The following is a 16496-nucleotide window of genomic DNA, read 5'->3' on the forward strand; positions in this document are numbered from 1 at the left end:
ACAAAACATAGCTTGAGGAACTGACTCACATGGCTGGGGCTGACACACCTGAGATGGGGCAGACTGGGTGACCGAGGAGGAAGTTAATTTTCAGCTTGCATCTGACTGCATGAGGCCACCCTCACTGTGGTTGGTCACCTCTTTACTCTTAAGTCTTTTACAAATAGTAGTCCCATTAAATCCCTTCACAGCAACATTTGTGTGGAATCTGGGCAGACAATCGAAGTGTAGATCTAATCAAACTAACAGAGCATTAACTACCAACATATATGATGTAGAGTTTTCCTCTTTTAAATAAAGACTACCTCTTTACTGTCAAATAAACTCATGTCCTAGTAAAAGGATTAAAAAAAAGATACAGGATGAATATTCAAATAAATTTTAATAAGGTCATATACAAAATTATGGAAAGTCTGGGATTAAGAAATATGACCTAGCAGAAACGTGGTCATCAGTAGAACTATTAATAAAGGAAACACAAATTGAAAGCAATCCCTAATGTCTAGTGATGTTTTTAGAAGGAAAACGAAATGTACTGCTAACAAATCTTCAGTGAGGTCACACTTCCACACTGGGAGTCTGTCTTCACTTGGTAAACTGTCACGGGGACCACAGGGCATTAATTCCTTTAGTACGGTAAATCCACCCCAGGATTCTAGTGATGGCTAGCTATCCTACCAATCCTAGTTGTCTTGAGCTTCAAGCTTTTACTGTGCTGTTGGTAATGATGAACAACGTGGAAGACACTGTAGTAGACAAAGTTCTAAGACTTCCCTCCACCAAGATTCTATCCTCACCACGTGTAATGGTAAGATGCATCACTCCTCATAGTGTGGTAAGGTACCTCACTCCTCATTGTGCCAGGAACTTTATGGTATGAAACACGACCCCCTATGTCTCTGGCTGGTGGCAGACAGATAGGCCAGAGAGATTTGAAGGCTGGTGGGTTTTGTCCAGTCATTGATGTCCACTCTAGGATTAGCTTGCTGTGTGACTAGGCAGGAGAAGAGGGTGGGCATCTCAGAACAAAGGGGCTCCCTTCTGACAACGAGCAACAGAAGAAAACCTCAGACTTAGAATCGCAAGGAAACAGATTAGGAAAACTCACGTTCCCTGGGGCTCTGAAGCAGGGGCTAAGGTTAAATCACCCTCAATGTTCATGTTGGTGGTTTTTAAGCCCCAACGAGCAAGTCTGCCTTCATGCTACCCACAGAGCTCAGAGTTACAGTACTTGTTGCTGTCTGCCTGAGGGTCTCAGCCTCCAAGTGCTGTTTGAAGGCTGTGACACCATCAGGCTTTCCTGACGCTGCCATAGCTAGCTAGTGTTGCAGACAACAGCCCTAGCAACAAGCCAGTAACCCAGTGCGTGGACATGGTCTCTGACTTCTAGAGTCTGGAGCAACAGGCTTGGAGCTGGCTGGCGACCTGTCCATATCAGAGGCATTTCCCCTTGTCTACCCACAATAGAAAGAGCCCAGCCAGTTATTGGTAACACAAGGAATGGAATCAGCCAACATGAACAAACCTGGAGGTAAATTTCTATCCAGCAATTCCAGGTAAGAAGTCACCTCCATCTCATCTTACCAGATCACCTAGCTGAGCTACCAGAGCGGGGACATGATAAAGGAGTGTGCCTGGGAGCCATTGTGCTGCAGTTCACTCATCATTCAGCCAGAGGAGGTTTTTAAGGGTGCAGGAAGCACTCATCTAATCGTGATTGGTTAGAACAAAGCGGATGTCTGTCCAGGTGAGGACTCAAACCCAAGACAGGCATGTCATAGGATTAGCAATTAGTTCTCTAACCACACTCCATGTGAGATGGGTGCTAGTATGGAGGCACTGTGTGGAGAGAAGTGTGATTATAAAAGATTTAGATGGGGGTGGCCTTTGGGAGATGGAGGGCACTTAAAGTTGGAACTGGGGGGAAAGCAGAACACCTGTTTTTCTTGTAGGTATCAGGACTGCTGTTCCATAAAACATGATCTTGCAGACTCTAATGATAACCCATGCTTATCTCTAAGCAACCATGGTTGACATCATCCCGGAGGACCATTACCCATGGATTATCACAGAAGTGTTAACTTAGGGATCCTGCTGTTGAAAAAACAGCCTGAGCTACCACAAGCAGCAGCAGCAACAGCAGCTTTGCATGGCTCAGTCTGGGGATGAACAGTCCTTCTGCTCTCTGTTTCTCTCAAGCTGATTGCAAGCTGGAATGTGTCAGAGTGCAAAAAGGACTTCGCATTAACTGGATTGTCCACCAGGGTCTTGTTGCAACAGACTGTGGACTGTCTACATGGCCTTATTGTTGAGGTGTCCTCCTAAATAACATGTTTTAAATAACTCACTTTTTCCGTCATTTTGTTTATAGTGGGAGCATGAGCAGGTGTATTAGGTCAGAGGACAGCTTGTAGGAGGGGTCAGTTCTCTCCTCCCACCGTATAGACTCCAGGGATTAAACTCAGGCTTTCAGACTAGGCGGTAAGCACCCCTACCCCACACTAAGCCATCTTGCTAGCCCAAAGAATGATATTTTAATCACATCAGCTGGAGTGCCTAGGAGTCAAGCATACTCTAACTGGGCAAATACACAAAAACCCAGAAAGCACAACGTATGTGTCCAGGAACTTATCTGTCACCTAAGCCTTCCCTCTGGGGCCTGCAATTCTTTCAAGAATATATTGCCTCAAACTGCTTCCCTGTACTCGTTCTGTATTTGAATTTCAGTCTTTGAAAAGCGAGGTGGAATTAGAATTCTTTTGGCTCTACATCTGAACTGATTTGCATTCAGGCATAAACTTTGGAAATAGTTCTCATGAAAAGAGTTTATTTTTAATAATGAAGATTGGAAGAACTTTTCTCTGATGCATTCATCTCCATGTTACACAGTTCTAACCAGGTTTTAAAAATAGTATTCTGTCTTTGAAAAATTAGTAAAGTTCTGACATGTTCACAAGGCTGATTTTATAACCAGATAATTACACAAATGAAAATAGAGAATTATTTTAATAGAAAGTAGCTTGTAAAACATGCAGATGTTTAAATATAAAGTGGACCACTTAGAACACTGTGTGGAATATGAAGTTCCTGTGCACAGTCCCAGCTGCTGGCCCGCTCCTGAAAGCAGACAATGAGACCCATTACCTGTGTTTCCAAGCAGACAGCCCTGGGCCTCACAGACACCTAGACTCTCTATGCCCTATTCTTTTATCTGGGCTTTCCTCTTCTGATTTCACGGTAGCACCAGACTTTTATCTGCAGCCACCTGCTGACCCACTGTGGACAGGACAGGTGGGGGCTGCAGCCACTTGCTGTCCCACTGTGGACAGGACAGGTAGGAGGTGGGATGAACTAAACTGGCAACATAATCATATGTCTGGGTTTTAGTAATGAAACAACAAACTAGTCTCTGTATTTAGGTGGCCATAACATGCCTGCAGAAAGGGGTCAGCCTGAGTATACTGGAGGCAGTCTGTGTTACTGGAAGCTCCATCCTTACACTATGTGGGGTGCATCCACCACGTGGGGCTGGGATGCTTAGAGACAGGGAGAGGAAACACAGGGAGAACACGGCAAGGGTAAGTAGCTACCCAGGCTGCTGCAGGAGCTCCATCCCTTCATACACCCATACAACAGCCTTGAGCAGCAGCTGCAGCAGCTGCGGCAGCTTCCCACCCAAACTTTCTATCTCTGCTGCCCTGAAGATGAGTGGGAAATCAACCCAATCCATCCCCAAGGGGACTGAAACCCAACACTAACCTGTACTCTTTCCCAGTTTCTCCTGTCCTCAGGAGCTCACACCCGTCCTCCCTCTCCATCCCACCTAGAAGGTGACCTTCCTCTCCATCCATCTGTCCTCGCCACTGTGGAGATAGATGCTCAGCAGTTCCCGTCAAACCACACTTGCACTTGGCCTAGTGTGTCAGAACTCCAAAGCCCATTTCCTCCTGCTTCTGCTTCACCGATGGCCTGAGTGAGCTCTGCCCAGGGATCAGTGGCTCCCAGGGCACATGGCTTTCCAAGGGCAGAGGGAGCCAGGCCAACAGTAGCTGAGCCCACATGCTTTGTATTGCACCCGATATGTTTTTGTCATTTTTCAGATAAGGAAAGCAAGGGTCAGAGGAGCAGAGAGGTCATTCCTGAGTCAGAGCTAGGCAGGAGAGGGCACAGGGCTCAATCGGGCCCACTGATTTTTTAAAGTTACAGAACACAAGAATCTCATTCTCTTCCAAACTGCCAACTCAGTTCCTTGATTACCCCACCCCCACCCAGGCCCTAGGCAATCCTTCCCTTATCCTACTGTTTGGATAACAAGATCTGCTCCCACCTTACTCACCTGGGCCAGCTGGAGTGTGTGGTGTAGACAATGAAGTCATGCCAAGGCAGCAGGGCCCTGGGGATCTCTCCTGACTGTACTGATGCTAAGTGGCCCCTGGGCTTGGCCAGGGAGCTCAGTGCTAAGAACCCCCTCTTGGATGGTAAGTTCATGATGAACTGCCTCCTCAATTTCCTGAAGCATCTGGGCCTCCCATTGCCGCAAGCGTTGCATCTGTGTAGAAGACAGAATTGCAGTCACTATGGGTAACGAACATGCACAATGCACTTGGGAAAAAAATACCCAGCAGGTCTGGGACCCTTGTCCATGTCTGAGATACCAGCTGAACCCATAGGGTAGAAGGGGTGGAGCCCAGACTCGGGCTTTCTCAGTCTCAGTCCCTGAGGCTGTTCAGAGCGAGAGAATACAATTTGCCAAGAAAGGGACTGGCTGTCCTGACCTCTGCTACCCTAGAGGCAGCATCCTCAGGAGGGATAGAGGGGAGAAATGACCATGAAAAAATTCCCCCTGAGGCCCTCAACAGGCTTCCAGTGGTTGCTTAATAGGTATGAGGGTTTGGAATTGGGGTCTGTTGACAGCAACTGGAAACTGGGCAGTTGTTTTAGATGGTCTCAGGCTTACCTCCTGCCTCTGTCTCCCAGAGCTGGGGTTACAGATGTTTACCACATCTGGCCTAAAGGTTCTGAAATGTTCTTAATGCTCTGTCTACTTTGGCCACTGCTCCTGCCAGGATGCTTTCTGGTACTCATCTAACCTTCAGGGCTCTGGTAAAGAGTGTCCCTGGCATCAAGAGAGGCAGAAGCACCTCAGACACAGGTCGAGGATTGTTGTAGATTATTATGCTCTTCCTGTGTGAAGGTGAGCCATCACTGTCCCATACTGTGGCTAGGGAAGGGCTTGGGGCAACTCAGCCTGGCTCTGACTCAGGACATTCCCAGATTGTAGCAACATCCTGCTGTGCTTAGGCACAGGTAAAAGTGCAGGAAGGAGCAGAGATGGCCCTTTGGGAGAACCTATGTAGTGAGGTGACAAATGGGACAATTCTTGTCAACAACTTCTCTATTGACCCTTCAATGCTAAGGACAGTTGGTACCTGGATGCCTGTGAGCTAGAGACCTAGGACAAGGAACAGCCAGAGCCTGCACTGAGGACTAGGCTTACAGAGCCCTGGGCTGGGGAGTCATGGTGTCTATAGGCAAGAGCAAACATACATTCCTTCTGAGTGAAAAACTGTCTTGAGACAGCCGAGCATTGGATGTCAGAAAAGCTGGAAGGCCTTGTGACCTCCTATGCAGATGTGGGTATCCTATGCACACCTCCACCCTTGGTGTCAGAGAAACTGCGTAATGGAAGGTAAATGTCCCCTGCAGGATAGCTGGAAGCATACAGGGACATGGAGCTCCCTGGGGACAGGGCTGGGCTGGGAGACAGGAGACCTACCGCAGCTGCCCGCTTCTTTGGGTCTCGTCTCTTTCTACAGGCGATGTCTGAGATTCCAGGCATCCCTGAGTTCTTTGGCCAGCTCGTTGCCTGCAGGGCCTCTGTCTTCTTCTGATGCTGCTCCTGGTTCAAGGAGGCTGACATGCAGGGTTCTTCCTCTGCAGCTAAATGGTCTGAATGGGGCCCCTCCTGCTCGCTGGAACTCTCTAAATCCTCAACAGTTGAAAGCCTTTTTCTGAAGGTGGTTGTGGAACTGAACCCTGACAGCTGGGGAGAGCCTTTAGATATCAAGGACCAGTGGCTTTGGAAGTTTCTTCCGGGGGGCCTTGGGCTCCAGCCCATAGCCATCTCCTGTGGAGTGCTGTGAATGGCAGGTTTCTTCCAGTCTGGTGTCTTTGTCACTAGAGAGGAGCTGAATTCGGGAATCTGGAGATAAACACACATATCTGTGTTCTAGACAGTTGCAGCACCCTTCATGGGAACATAGTACATTCTCATCCAAGCACAACCACTCAGAGACGCGCACCCAGTGACCCTAGAGATGGGGACACTAAGCACTGAGGGTCTGCACCCATGGCTGGAGACTCAAACCACAGGCATGATGAGACACGTCTACCCCCAACCCCCACCATTGCATTGATGGACATTAATGGACATCTCAGTGAGCAACAGTCAAAGATGAGTCTCAAGGATAGGGTTGAAGCACAGAGAACGTTCTAGCAAACTGCCTTCCTGGAGGGGAGGAAGGCAGTAAATGTTATCAGTAATAATCTTAATACAGAAATCCCAGCATAAAAAGACAACCCTTTGTGGCAAATTGATGATCAGGGGAAGGCAGTTGGGTTGGTGGCACTAGCTCAGTGGTTCTCAACCTGTAGGCCACAACCCCTTTGGGGGAGGTAGCAGAAAGACTCTTTCACAGGGGTTACCTAAGACCATTGGAAAGCACAGATACTTACATTGCGATTCATAACAGTAACAAAATTACAGTTTTGAGGTAGCAACGAAAATCACTTTATGGTGGTGGTGGGAGTCACTACAACACGAAGAGTTGTATTAAAGGGTCACAGCATTAGCTGATTGCTGGAGGTACATGGGCCATGCTGTACTTGGTTATAATACGTAAACTCCGAATTTCTCCTCCAACATAAAACCCAGATTTAACCAAAGATACTCCTGCATGCACACCCCTTTCTTAGACACTAATGATGGATGCCCCAGCCTTCGTATCTGTACACCCTACACTAGTGGATTTAACTTAGTACAGGTAGAAAATACTAAAGAAAAAAAAACTTGTCCAATTTAGGTAATTTTCAAAGTAGCAGCATGCACACAGGCATGCAGGGGTTTCCTCTTATTCTCAGCCCAGCACTGTAATCTCCATGCCGTTTGAATGCCAGGATGTGAGGAAGCGAGGTGTGCCTGGGATCTGCACAAACACCACAGCATTTTACATAAGGAATTTGTGTCAGACAGGTGATGGCATCTGAAGCAGGGCCTGGAATTGATCGCCTGAAATTAAACACACTTGTGCTCAGCACAGGGCCCGCCTCCCTCCAGTGCCCTTTGACACACTTGATGGGAAATGACCTGATGAGCGCAGCCAGCACCCTGTTGTCTTGTGTTTAATGGTTTTGGGGATTTAGACAAGCTCATGCAGGCAGTGAGACTGTGCTCCAACCCAGGTCCCTTTGACAGTAGTGTCAGGCTGCCTATTTTGCCTTATTCTGCATTTAGGAAGCGATTTCTTGCACTTAATATTTTTGTAATGAGAGTGACAGTGTCCACTGCAGGTACTGACATCCCTGGACTGTTCAGTAAGCCATTGTCACTCAGGGGGTGAGAGGAACTGGAACATAAGGAAGTAGATGCCATATGTATATGTAATTTATTTATATACTATATAATTTATAATTAATTTATATACTATATGTAACTTTTTTAAAAGAAAATGACTTTGACACTTCTTGAGGCTGGACATAGTTGTCTGTTGCTATCCATAAATAATACCAACCATCAGTAGGAACCCAGAGGGGCATCAGAAGGAACCCAGAGGGGCTTCTATTACATAGAGGCAGGGAGTGCGGTCCTGAGTTCTCAGCGCCAGAGTGGGAAGACTCTGGTCTGCCTCTATCTAGGAAAAACTAGCAAGGAGTAGTCCAGAGATGACGAAGGTGTGCAGCATGGGGGTTCCAGGTCAGGACGTGGGGCTATGACCCGTCTAACATAGAGCACACCCAGGGCCCACAGCAGCTTCTCACAGATAGGAGTTCTTTGGGGCCTAATTGGCAGGCAGCCTGAGAACAATCCCCAGGACTAACTGCGGCATTCTGCCGGACATCCCCGGACACACGTACACTTTCCCCCGTCTTACTCCCAGCAGCGCCCCTCTAGGCCTACCTCTGTGTCTGACTCCATCTTGTCTTTCCTCTGAAAGGACCTTCTTGGGCAGTTACCTCACCTAGCTCTTGGAATCAGAGCTCTTAAAAATAGCCCTGGCGATAGTTCGCTCTCAGGCCTGGACAGGTGCATGTGAGCACACCCGACGAGCACACCCGACGAGCACACCCGACGAGCACACCTGATGAGCACACCCGACGAGCACACCTGATGAGCACACCTGATGAGCACACCTGATGAGCACACCCGACGAGCACGTGGGCACACGACCACAGGAGTGCTCACCCCCCCGACCCCCCAGATCTTTCACCTGTCTGGTTTCTTCTCTGCATACCTTAGTATTACCTTAGAATACCTCTGAATTCTTACAATATAAAAGGCTGTCTGGTCACCTAATCCAGTAAAGACCAAAGAGCACATTCAGACAAGCTGAGAGGCACCGGAAGTGCTAGACTCTCAAATATGTCGGTGGCAAAGGATTACTACACTTCCCTTCGGTGCTTCTTAGATTTGAGTCACTAGAGCCCAGAGGGCGATTAAGCGGATCTGGGAATGTCTCTTAATTGAATTTCTAAGGATTCCCAGAAAATGAAGCCTGGTGGAGCCACCTTGTGGCCTCTGCCTGGGTCATGAGTAACGCGGAGAATGGAAACTGAGTCAATCTCAGCCTGCACCAGCTCTGAGCTTCCAAAGCAACGGGGAGGGGGACTGTGCACGGAAGAAGTGAGTCTTCAAAATAGGGACGCACACTGGAAGGCCCAGCAGAGCAGAGCCGTGGTGCCTGGGGCGAGCGGAAGGCTGATTATGGCTTTACTGTTTCCCAGGACTTTGTACTCTTCTTTAAGATCTTGCCCTCCAGTCTCTCGAGGAGCTGAGACTACAGGTATGTGCCAGTGGGCCCAACTAACAGTTTTTAAATGTACCATTCTCTGGCCTCCCAGGTACCCTCGATATTATTATTTTGATGGAGCTATCTTTTTAAGGGCTATTATGATGATGTGATGATGATGATGATGTGATGATGATGATGATGATGGGGGTTCTCATTATGTAACCTTGGCTGACCTGGAACTCCCTAGTGCTAGGATTAAAGACCTGCAATACCACTCTGTGTATGGATCTCTTTGAATATTTTTTTCCTTAGCTCTGCCCTAATTTGCTTCGTCTGTGTCTTTTCTGGCTGTGCGTATGGCATCTAGTTGGGCATTTAAAAATAACACTCCAAGGAACGAAGAGACAGTTCAATCTGATTGTCGCCTAGCACGGTCAAGCAAGTAGGGTTGCTGGTTCAAAGTCAGGCATACTTGGAAGCTCATAGCATATTAATGATAACATGGACCCCCACAGGGCTATCCCCTCCAGAGCCCCACCAGCAAGAGAGTGCTCACCAGCCACAGGCAGCACTGACACCTGTGGCAAATTACCCAGCAGTGCAGTGCTATGTACCGGGCAGCTGCACCCTGACTAATCTGCTACCATCCCCCTTGCTCTCGGAAGCCTAGCAAGACCTGTCATGAGGGGTCTTGGTCCTTCTTGTCATAGATGCACTTCCTGGTTTGGAAGTTTGCATCTATGTTGGAGTTTACTCCACAGCCTCAGCCCTGTCCAGGTGCAGAGTCCGGGCAATGTGCCTCAGCTTCCCCTCACGTGGCGCCCTGCATTCCTAGAGATGTGAAAGCTGCAAAAGTCCTCCCATACCCCTTGTCTTCCTGAGAGAAGGGATCAACACAATCACTCTGCACGTTAGTGAAGAAGCTCAGATAAGCACAGCTCACCCAACAAGCAGACACTGAGTACCGAGGGTGAAAATAACACATGCATGCTCACCTCAGAAGGCATAACGTGGTGCTAAGCACCCCTAATCAGCCTCCCGCAGTGTACCCCACTCTCTGACCACATAGTCAGTGAACCCCTTTTTTCTCATTAAGAGCCAAATGAACAGTTCTGGAGAGCATTGGGAGACAGGACATAACTAAGGGCAACCTGTGGAGGGAAAGCCTCTGCTCGCTAGCGCTGTGGAGGGAAAGCCTCTGCTCGCTAGCGCTGTTTCTTTTCACAATCACGTTTGAGGTTTATGTAAATACTGTGTTGCAATCGGCTAAATGTGTTCTTCTGGGTGGTTTCCATCAAGGGATTTGTAACTTTGTGGCTGCTTTCTTTAGGAGCAGTGAGAGAAACATAGGAAAAACCATTCTTCTGAGAGGGAGGGAGGGAGGGAGGGAGGGAATCTACACTACTTAGTTCTATTTCTTATTTCCCTGAAAAGATCACACAATGAGCACATACTAATTTTAAACAGTAACACTTCCTGTCTGAGTTAATCAGGTCTGGGCTTCCCTGTTACCCAGGTTCTGCTACCCAATGTGACCCATATCACACCTAAGGTGAGTGATACCTTTCTGGACACATTCTTGAGCTCTTGATAGCACAGGAGTTTCAGAAAAGCCACACCGTCCCAACCACAGGCCTTAACAGGCCAGGGCAAGGCTGAGGCAGACCATATGACACTTGTTGTGTCTAGTGTGACATGTGGCTCCAGAGCTGGCCTTCAGAGATCACTGTGTCTTGGTCTCTCCAGCTAAAATCTGCAGTCAGAGGGACTTTGCATGGCTGTAAGAGGCAGGTCAAAATTGTCAAGCACACTAGCGTGGTAGAGTCAGAGGTACCTAGGGAGAGCAGAAGACAGAAGTCGGAGGGAAAAGAAGTCCACCTGTGCGGGTCACCCAGGGTGGGGCCTGCAGTCTCCCAGGGAATAAGATGTGTTGACTTTCTGTGAGACCCACTCAAACCAGAAGCCAGTCTGGGAAAGAAAATATGGTCCCAGCCTCTCTACTGCAGCCACTCTGTCACACTGTTTTCTGGAAGGTAAGCATGACCTTTTAAGGTTTAATAATTTTCCACCACAAGGGTTAATTATATATATATGTCATATGTTCATGTCTTATGTAACAGGTGTTAGTAAATTTGCCAAGGGAAAAATAGAAGAAAAGACATGTCAAGTAATTTGCTCAAGGTCATACAGATGTTAAGGACCTGGCCTAGACCCCACCTCAGAGTCCTCAGTCAAGCACAAGGCCATGAAAGGGCCCTCATATCCCAGTGTTTACAGCCTCTCAACCTCTGGTCCCATAGTTTCTTTCTTAAAAATGCAATTAACACACTAAATAACACTATAATAGAATGACTTTATATGGTTCAAACACAATTGAAATATCACCTTTAAAAGTTTGTCAGTATGACAAACGTACTCAGAGACTAGCCATACACAATTGCACCCATGTCTGATGGGGTTAAAAAAAGATCCTGACCTTTGCACCCACTCCCTGGAAGGGGCAACATGTACTGGGTTCTCTTGGGATACACAAATGATTCTAGCTATTTCGATATTAACAAAGTTGAAGCCACATATCACCTCAAAAAGAGAAAAACTGTGATGTGTTGGAAACTAGAAAGAAATAGCTTTGCACCCTTCTCCATTCCTTTCTCGGGAGCCCCATGTCCTTCTGCCTGTACCCTGTCCTTCCTGACCACTCTCTGCATCTCTGTTGTGCATTTTTAGAATGTGTTTACACTCACACCGTTTGATATAGATGTGAATACGGCATAGGCTCCTCATCCTGGGAGGGCACGCTGTCCCTGCTCCACACCCAGCAGGAGCCATTGCTGTGTGTTCTTTCTTACCAAATGCATCCATTACCCCTCCACAATCCACTTCTCCCTCCTCGAAAGGGGTTGTTCTGAGCAAGGATGGGACAGAGGGCTTTGTGAGCTGTTGGCTCTGAACATGTGCATGTGGTCAGGTCCCTTGTTAAACTCTTCTTAAAGCAGAGTGACAGGCACACCCCTGGAAATCAGGCTTTGAGGTTTGGCCTGTCTAGACCTCCATACATTACAGATGTGAGTGAACGGGGGTGCCTGCCCCAGGAAGAGGATGATGAATAATTCTGTTTGTATACTTTCCTTGTGCCTGACACTTAATATCTGCCCTCTCAAACTAATCTCAAATACCCTCCAATAAACTGGGGAGGGGTGACTTGGCTGTCACTGCTTTCCTCTTGCTCTGTTAGAGCCCGGGCTGTTCGAATGCTTAGGGAGTGTGGGTGATAACTACCCATCCTCTTCTGTTTCTTAAGGTCTGTACAGCGGTGCCTTTCATCTGCCCAGGAGATAGGGCAGCAGGCCAGGCCTTTGCATGGATTTACATCATTCCCATGTTGATCATGGACTGTGGGCAGAACATCCTTTTGTGTTTTTCCTCAGGTTCAAAACAACCTCCCTTCTGAGGTTTCCCCTGTATTGCAGCACTTTCCACCGTTGAAAGCTCCCCTTTGCCCTTGACTCTTGTATCATTTTCCAGAGTCTGGATTGCCTAACTCTGGAGCTGCCTATGGGTAAGCAGCGCCCTGCATGAGGGCAGGACTGGGAACAGTGTGTGATGGAAGATCTCCCTGGCTTTCATCATCCGCAGGCCCCACAGCTTCTGCCCGTGGTGGCTGAGGGAACCTGCAGGCAGCCCAGGGTGCTATGGGCTCGAATTTACTGAGCAGTCACTCTGCCAAGCAACCCTTCATCTCCTTACAGCTTTGGTTATGCGAGACACTGGGGTGAGGAAATCCGAGGTGAAAATGCAGACTGGTGCTCCCAAATGACCCCCTTCTTCTGGTGCTAATAAAACTGTCAGAGATGAGTTCTTCATATGTGATATTCAACAGCATTGTAGAGGTTGTCAAAACAAAAAGGCAGAGGTGTGAAGAGTGTTATTTCACGAGATGCTGAGTGTGGCCTTTCACACAGCTCCCTCTGCAGTACATACTGGGATTGACTTTCCCTAATACCTTCCACAGCACACTGACTTTACTGTGGGGCAGAAGGGAGGACCTGGGTGTACAGGAAATGCACAGGCTTTGATGTATAAAGTAGGAGCCTCGCTCACCTTCAGTGCTCATACTGAGATTGCTAGCAGCTAGGCATCCCCTCCTGGCACCGGAAGTGTGCAACAAGCATCTATCTATAAGACACTGGGTAGGCAGGGTGCCACATGCCTGTAATCTTGGTACTCCGGAGGCAGGAGGATGGAGAGCTTGAGGTCAGTGTTGGCTGTATGGTAAGTTTCTAGGGCAGCCTGGACAATTGGAGACCCTGACCAAACCAAACCAAACCAAAAACATTTTTTCCCTGCTCCCCTGCTACTCCAGGTTGCTTCCAGCATGACATTAAAAAATCTTAGCTCTTGGGATGCACAATTGCTTACAGGACACACATCATACCCCTTCCTGGTGATGACTCCAATGCCAAGGGTTTTATCCCTTCAAGGCTTTCCCGTGGTCAGCACTCTTAGACCCCCCGAGTATTCTATGCTTCCAGGCAGAGAGCATTGCTGGCTAAGCTCAGGGCACATTGAGCAGCTTGGTGGGTTCTCTCACCTTCTGTCAGCCATGCTCTGTCCTGTCACCCTAACCATCTCTGCTTGGGGATCCTACTCTCCCACCAAGACTGTTTGGGCTATCACCTTTACCTAGAGGTGGATGTTCTCGTCTTTCCTGCCAAGGGCAGCATGGGATGAACTTATGAGCCCTCCATAGACTTCCTGCTTGATGGGGCAGGGGCATATGATTGGACTCTGTTTGGGGCATCCCACTACCTCTCTTTCCTATGCCCAACTGTGTCTCCCTCGCTCAGAAGACAGCTCCTCTCTGCCCCACTGCAGAGTGAGGGAAAGCATACAGATAGGAGCTTATGAAATAAACTGCCAAGAAGCTGGGAGGAAGGGTCATGTGCCACATGGGGGAAGCCATGGGAGTCTTGGAAGACAGCTTTTAGGGGAGACTAGTCACTGTGCGCAAAGACATAAAGTTACAGGGGCAGTGGGAATTCTGGTTTGGAAGTGGAACTGAGTTGTCTGCAGTGAACAGGCAAGGAGGGCATCTCATTGGCAAGAGAGGGAGCTGAGTCAAGCTGTGACTCAGGAGAAGGGCCGGTCACCCCATCCCACACAGCATGGACCAATGAACTGGCCGTCTACATGGGCCTGGGGGTGAGGTGGGGAGCTGGCTTCATTTGTGTTGACAGAGTGTGGGGAATCAAAGAGGAGTTTGGTGGCTGTTTGGTTTGTGTGACTGTGAGGTAAGCAATGGAAACATTGGGACATCAATCTTTGGAAAGGAGGAAGGACCGCTATGTGCAGGAGAGGGAGGAATCAGGGAAGGGACGACCGGATGAGTGCTGGGCAATGGTGCAGCAGAACAAACTATTTGTGGCGATAGCCTGGCAGAGAGTTGCAAATATTTGTCACTGTTGTGCCTTTCCTGTGTTTCATAAAGGAAACATTTCAAGTGCGGACAGCAATTACAAGTCAAAGAAGTCAAGCGAAACTTCAGAGCTTCCAGAAATGAGATTATTTAGGGACAAGCTATTCATTTCAAATAGCTTCCAGTTAAGCGTTAGGGGCTGCAGACATGACACACTGTTCTTATAGAGGACCTGGATTCAGTTCCTAGCACTCTTGTCTGGTGGCTCACAACAACCTGGAACTCCAGCTGCAGGGAGACCTGATGCCCTCTACTGGTCACCAAGGGCACCTGCACGCACATGCACACAAATTTCTCTCCCATACAGATTATCAAAAATAAACTCTTTTAAAAATTGAGTGTTTATTTAAAATAAAAATGTTTAAAAATGGAAATCAGTTGATGAATTCCTTAACAAACTGAATTTGGGGTACTTCTGTGAGGAAAAAAAAACTGGCATAGCTGAGGCAGGAGGATTGCCATGTGTTTGAGTCTAATCTAGACTGTTCAGTGACACCCTGTTTCAAACAAACAAACAAACGTAATCAGAGACACACTCCCAGATACCATGAGTATCTGGGAGCAGCTTTGTCACCTGACCTTTCTCCAGCTGCTATGGCAGATATTGGTCCAGCTGCCCTTTTAGGGAAACTTTCCAAGTTGAGTAAAATCTGGCTTTGCCAAGTCCAGTCACTTTCATGATGGCAGGGAGCTCGGGAATGTGTATAAGGGTAATTCTATAGTCTTTATTTTTTCAGGCCTGGAGAATTGAACGCAGGGCCTTGTGCATGTCAGGCAAGCACTCTGTCCCGCACCTGTATCTGTAGCCCAGTGTGAGTTTCCTTTTTACAAGCACACAGTGCAGATCCCGAAGGCTACAAAAAGGGCACAGGAAAAACCAATCTGTCCCCAGGCTCCAGAATCGCCCCTCCCCTGGTGGCCATCCTGTCTGCTGTTGGTTTGTACTCTTCTCCAGGTATTCAGTATATTTAGAATCAGCTGCTTTTGCTCAGCAATCTCGGACCCTCCCAATGTTCCTTAGTGCGGAGGTTTTACTTAGCTGAAGAACATCTTATTGTAAAGATTCTCATTTAGGAAAGACAGAACTGCTCTGGGTGGCTCACGATGAGCTGAGCTTTTCAGGGACTGCTCCAGGACCTCCTTATCCAGTGTAGGGGACAGCTTTAGAGTGAGCTCTGTCTATGTCATCATCTGTAGCCACAGGCTTTCACAGACTTCTGGCCTCTGAGCTTCAGAGTCCCTTTCTCTTAACACCCAGCTCCTTCAGCAGTGGCCGTAGGCAGAACAGTGGCAGTGCCAGAAGCAGAGTCAGTACAGGTCCCCTGTCTCTCTCTGGAGACAAGAAAGGTGCTTTTGTGGTCGGATGCAAATGGTCAGCCTGTGCCTGCTGCCTTTTGCTTTGTGATGAAGCTGAGTTCCTGAATTCTCTATCCATATGGGGACTCTTCCTCAGTCTTTACCTGACATAACCTACCTTCCCACCCCATGAGTCCTCTCTCCTGGCAAGTGCGCTCATCACTGTGGCCCACTGGCCTATGCCTCTGATTCCTTATCTGTTAGGCTTTTTCTGTACCTCGAATTAAAAAGCCAGCCAGTCACTGTTAACATATCTGCTCAGTAGTGGGCACCTATGCTGGTTTCTTTGAATGAGAGAGCAGACATTGGTAGGCAATGCATTGGTGCACATGTGTTTAAAGTGCTTTAGTCAAGTCACCCAGGAAGCCATCCCCCAAGGCTAAGCTACAGGGTGCAGTGATGAACTGCTGGGTCACAGGGATGTGAGAGTTTGTCCAGGGTGTTCCAGGGCAGTCTCTGTGACCTTGACCTAAAATCTCCTGCAACCTTTGCCTTCAATATCCTCCTCTAGAGCCTGGGGCTAAAATCTCCAAGGCTTTCTGAAATGCCATGGTTAAAGAAAGACAGTGAGGGGCTGGATAAGCACACGGCACTGTGGTACAGTACGGTTTTCAGGGTTCCACCCCACCCCAAAGCAATACCAAAAAGGACAAGGT

The 16496-nt window shown here is 48.1% G+C and overlaps 1 protein-coding gene across 1 annotated transcript; it reads right to left on the reverse strand.

The window, feature by feature from the left end:
• Window positions 1–2511: 2511 nt before the first annotated feature.
• On the reverse strand, window positions 2512–8227 carry LOC110304206. The gene is made up of 4 exons (XM_021175433.2): window positions 8177–8227; window positions 5777–6202; window positions 4337–4549; window positions 2512–3117 (listed from the first exon to the last, which is right to left on the reverse strand). Exons 1-3 carry the CDS (start codon window positions 8192–8194, stop codon window positions 4373–4375), a joined length of 621 nt encoding a protein of 206 aa, XP_021031092.1. The 5' UTR covers window positions 8195–8227; the 3' UTR covers window positions 2512–3117; window positions 4337–4372.
• Window positions 8228–16496: the final 8269 nt, after the last annotated feature.

This window comes from Mus caroli, chromosome 11 (assembly GCF_900094665.2).
Source record: "Mus caroli chromosome 11, CAROLI_EIJ_v1.1, whole genome shotgun sequence".
In the NCBI taxonomy this organism is placed as follows: domain Eukaryota; kingdom Metazoa; phylum Chordata; class Mammalia; order Rodentia; family Muridae; genus Mus; species Mus caroli.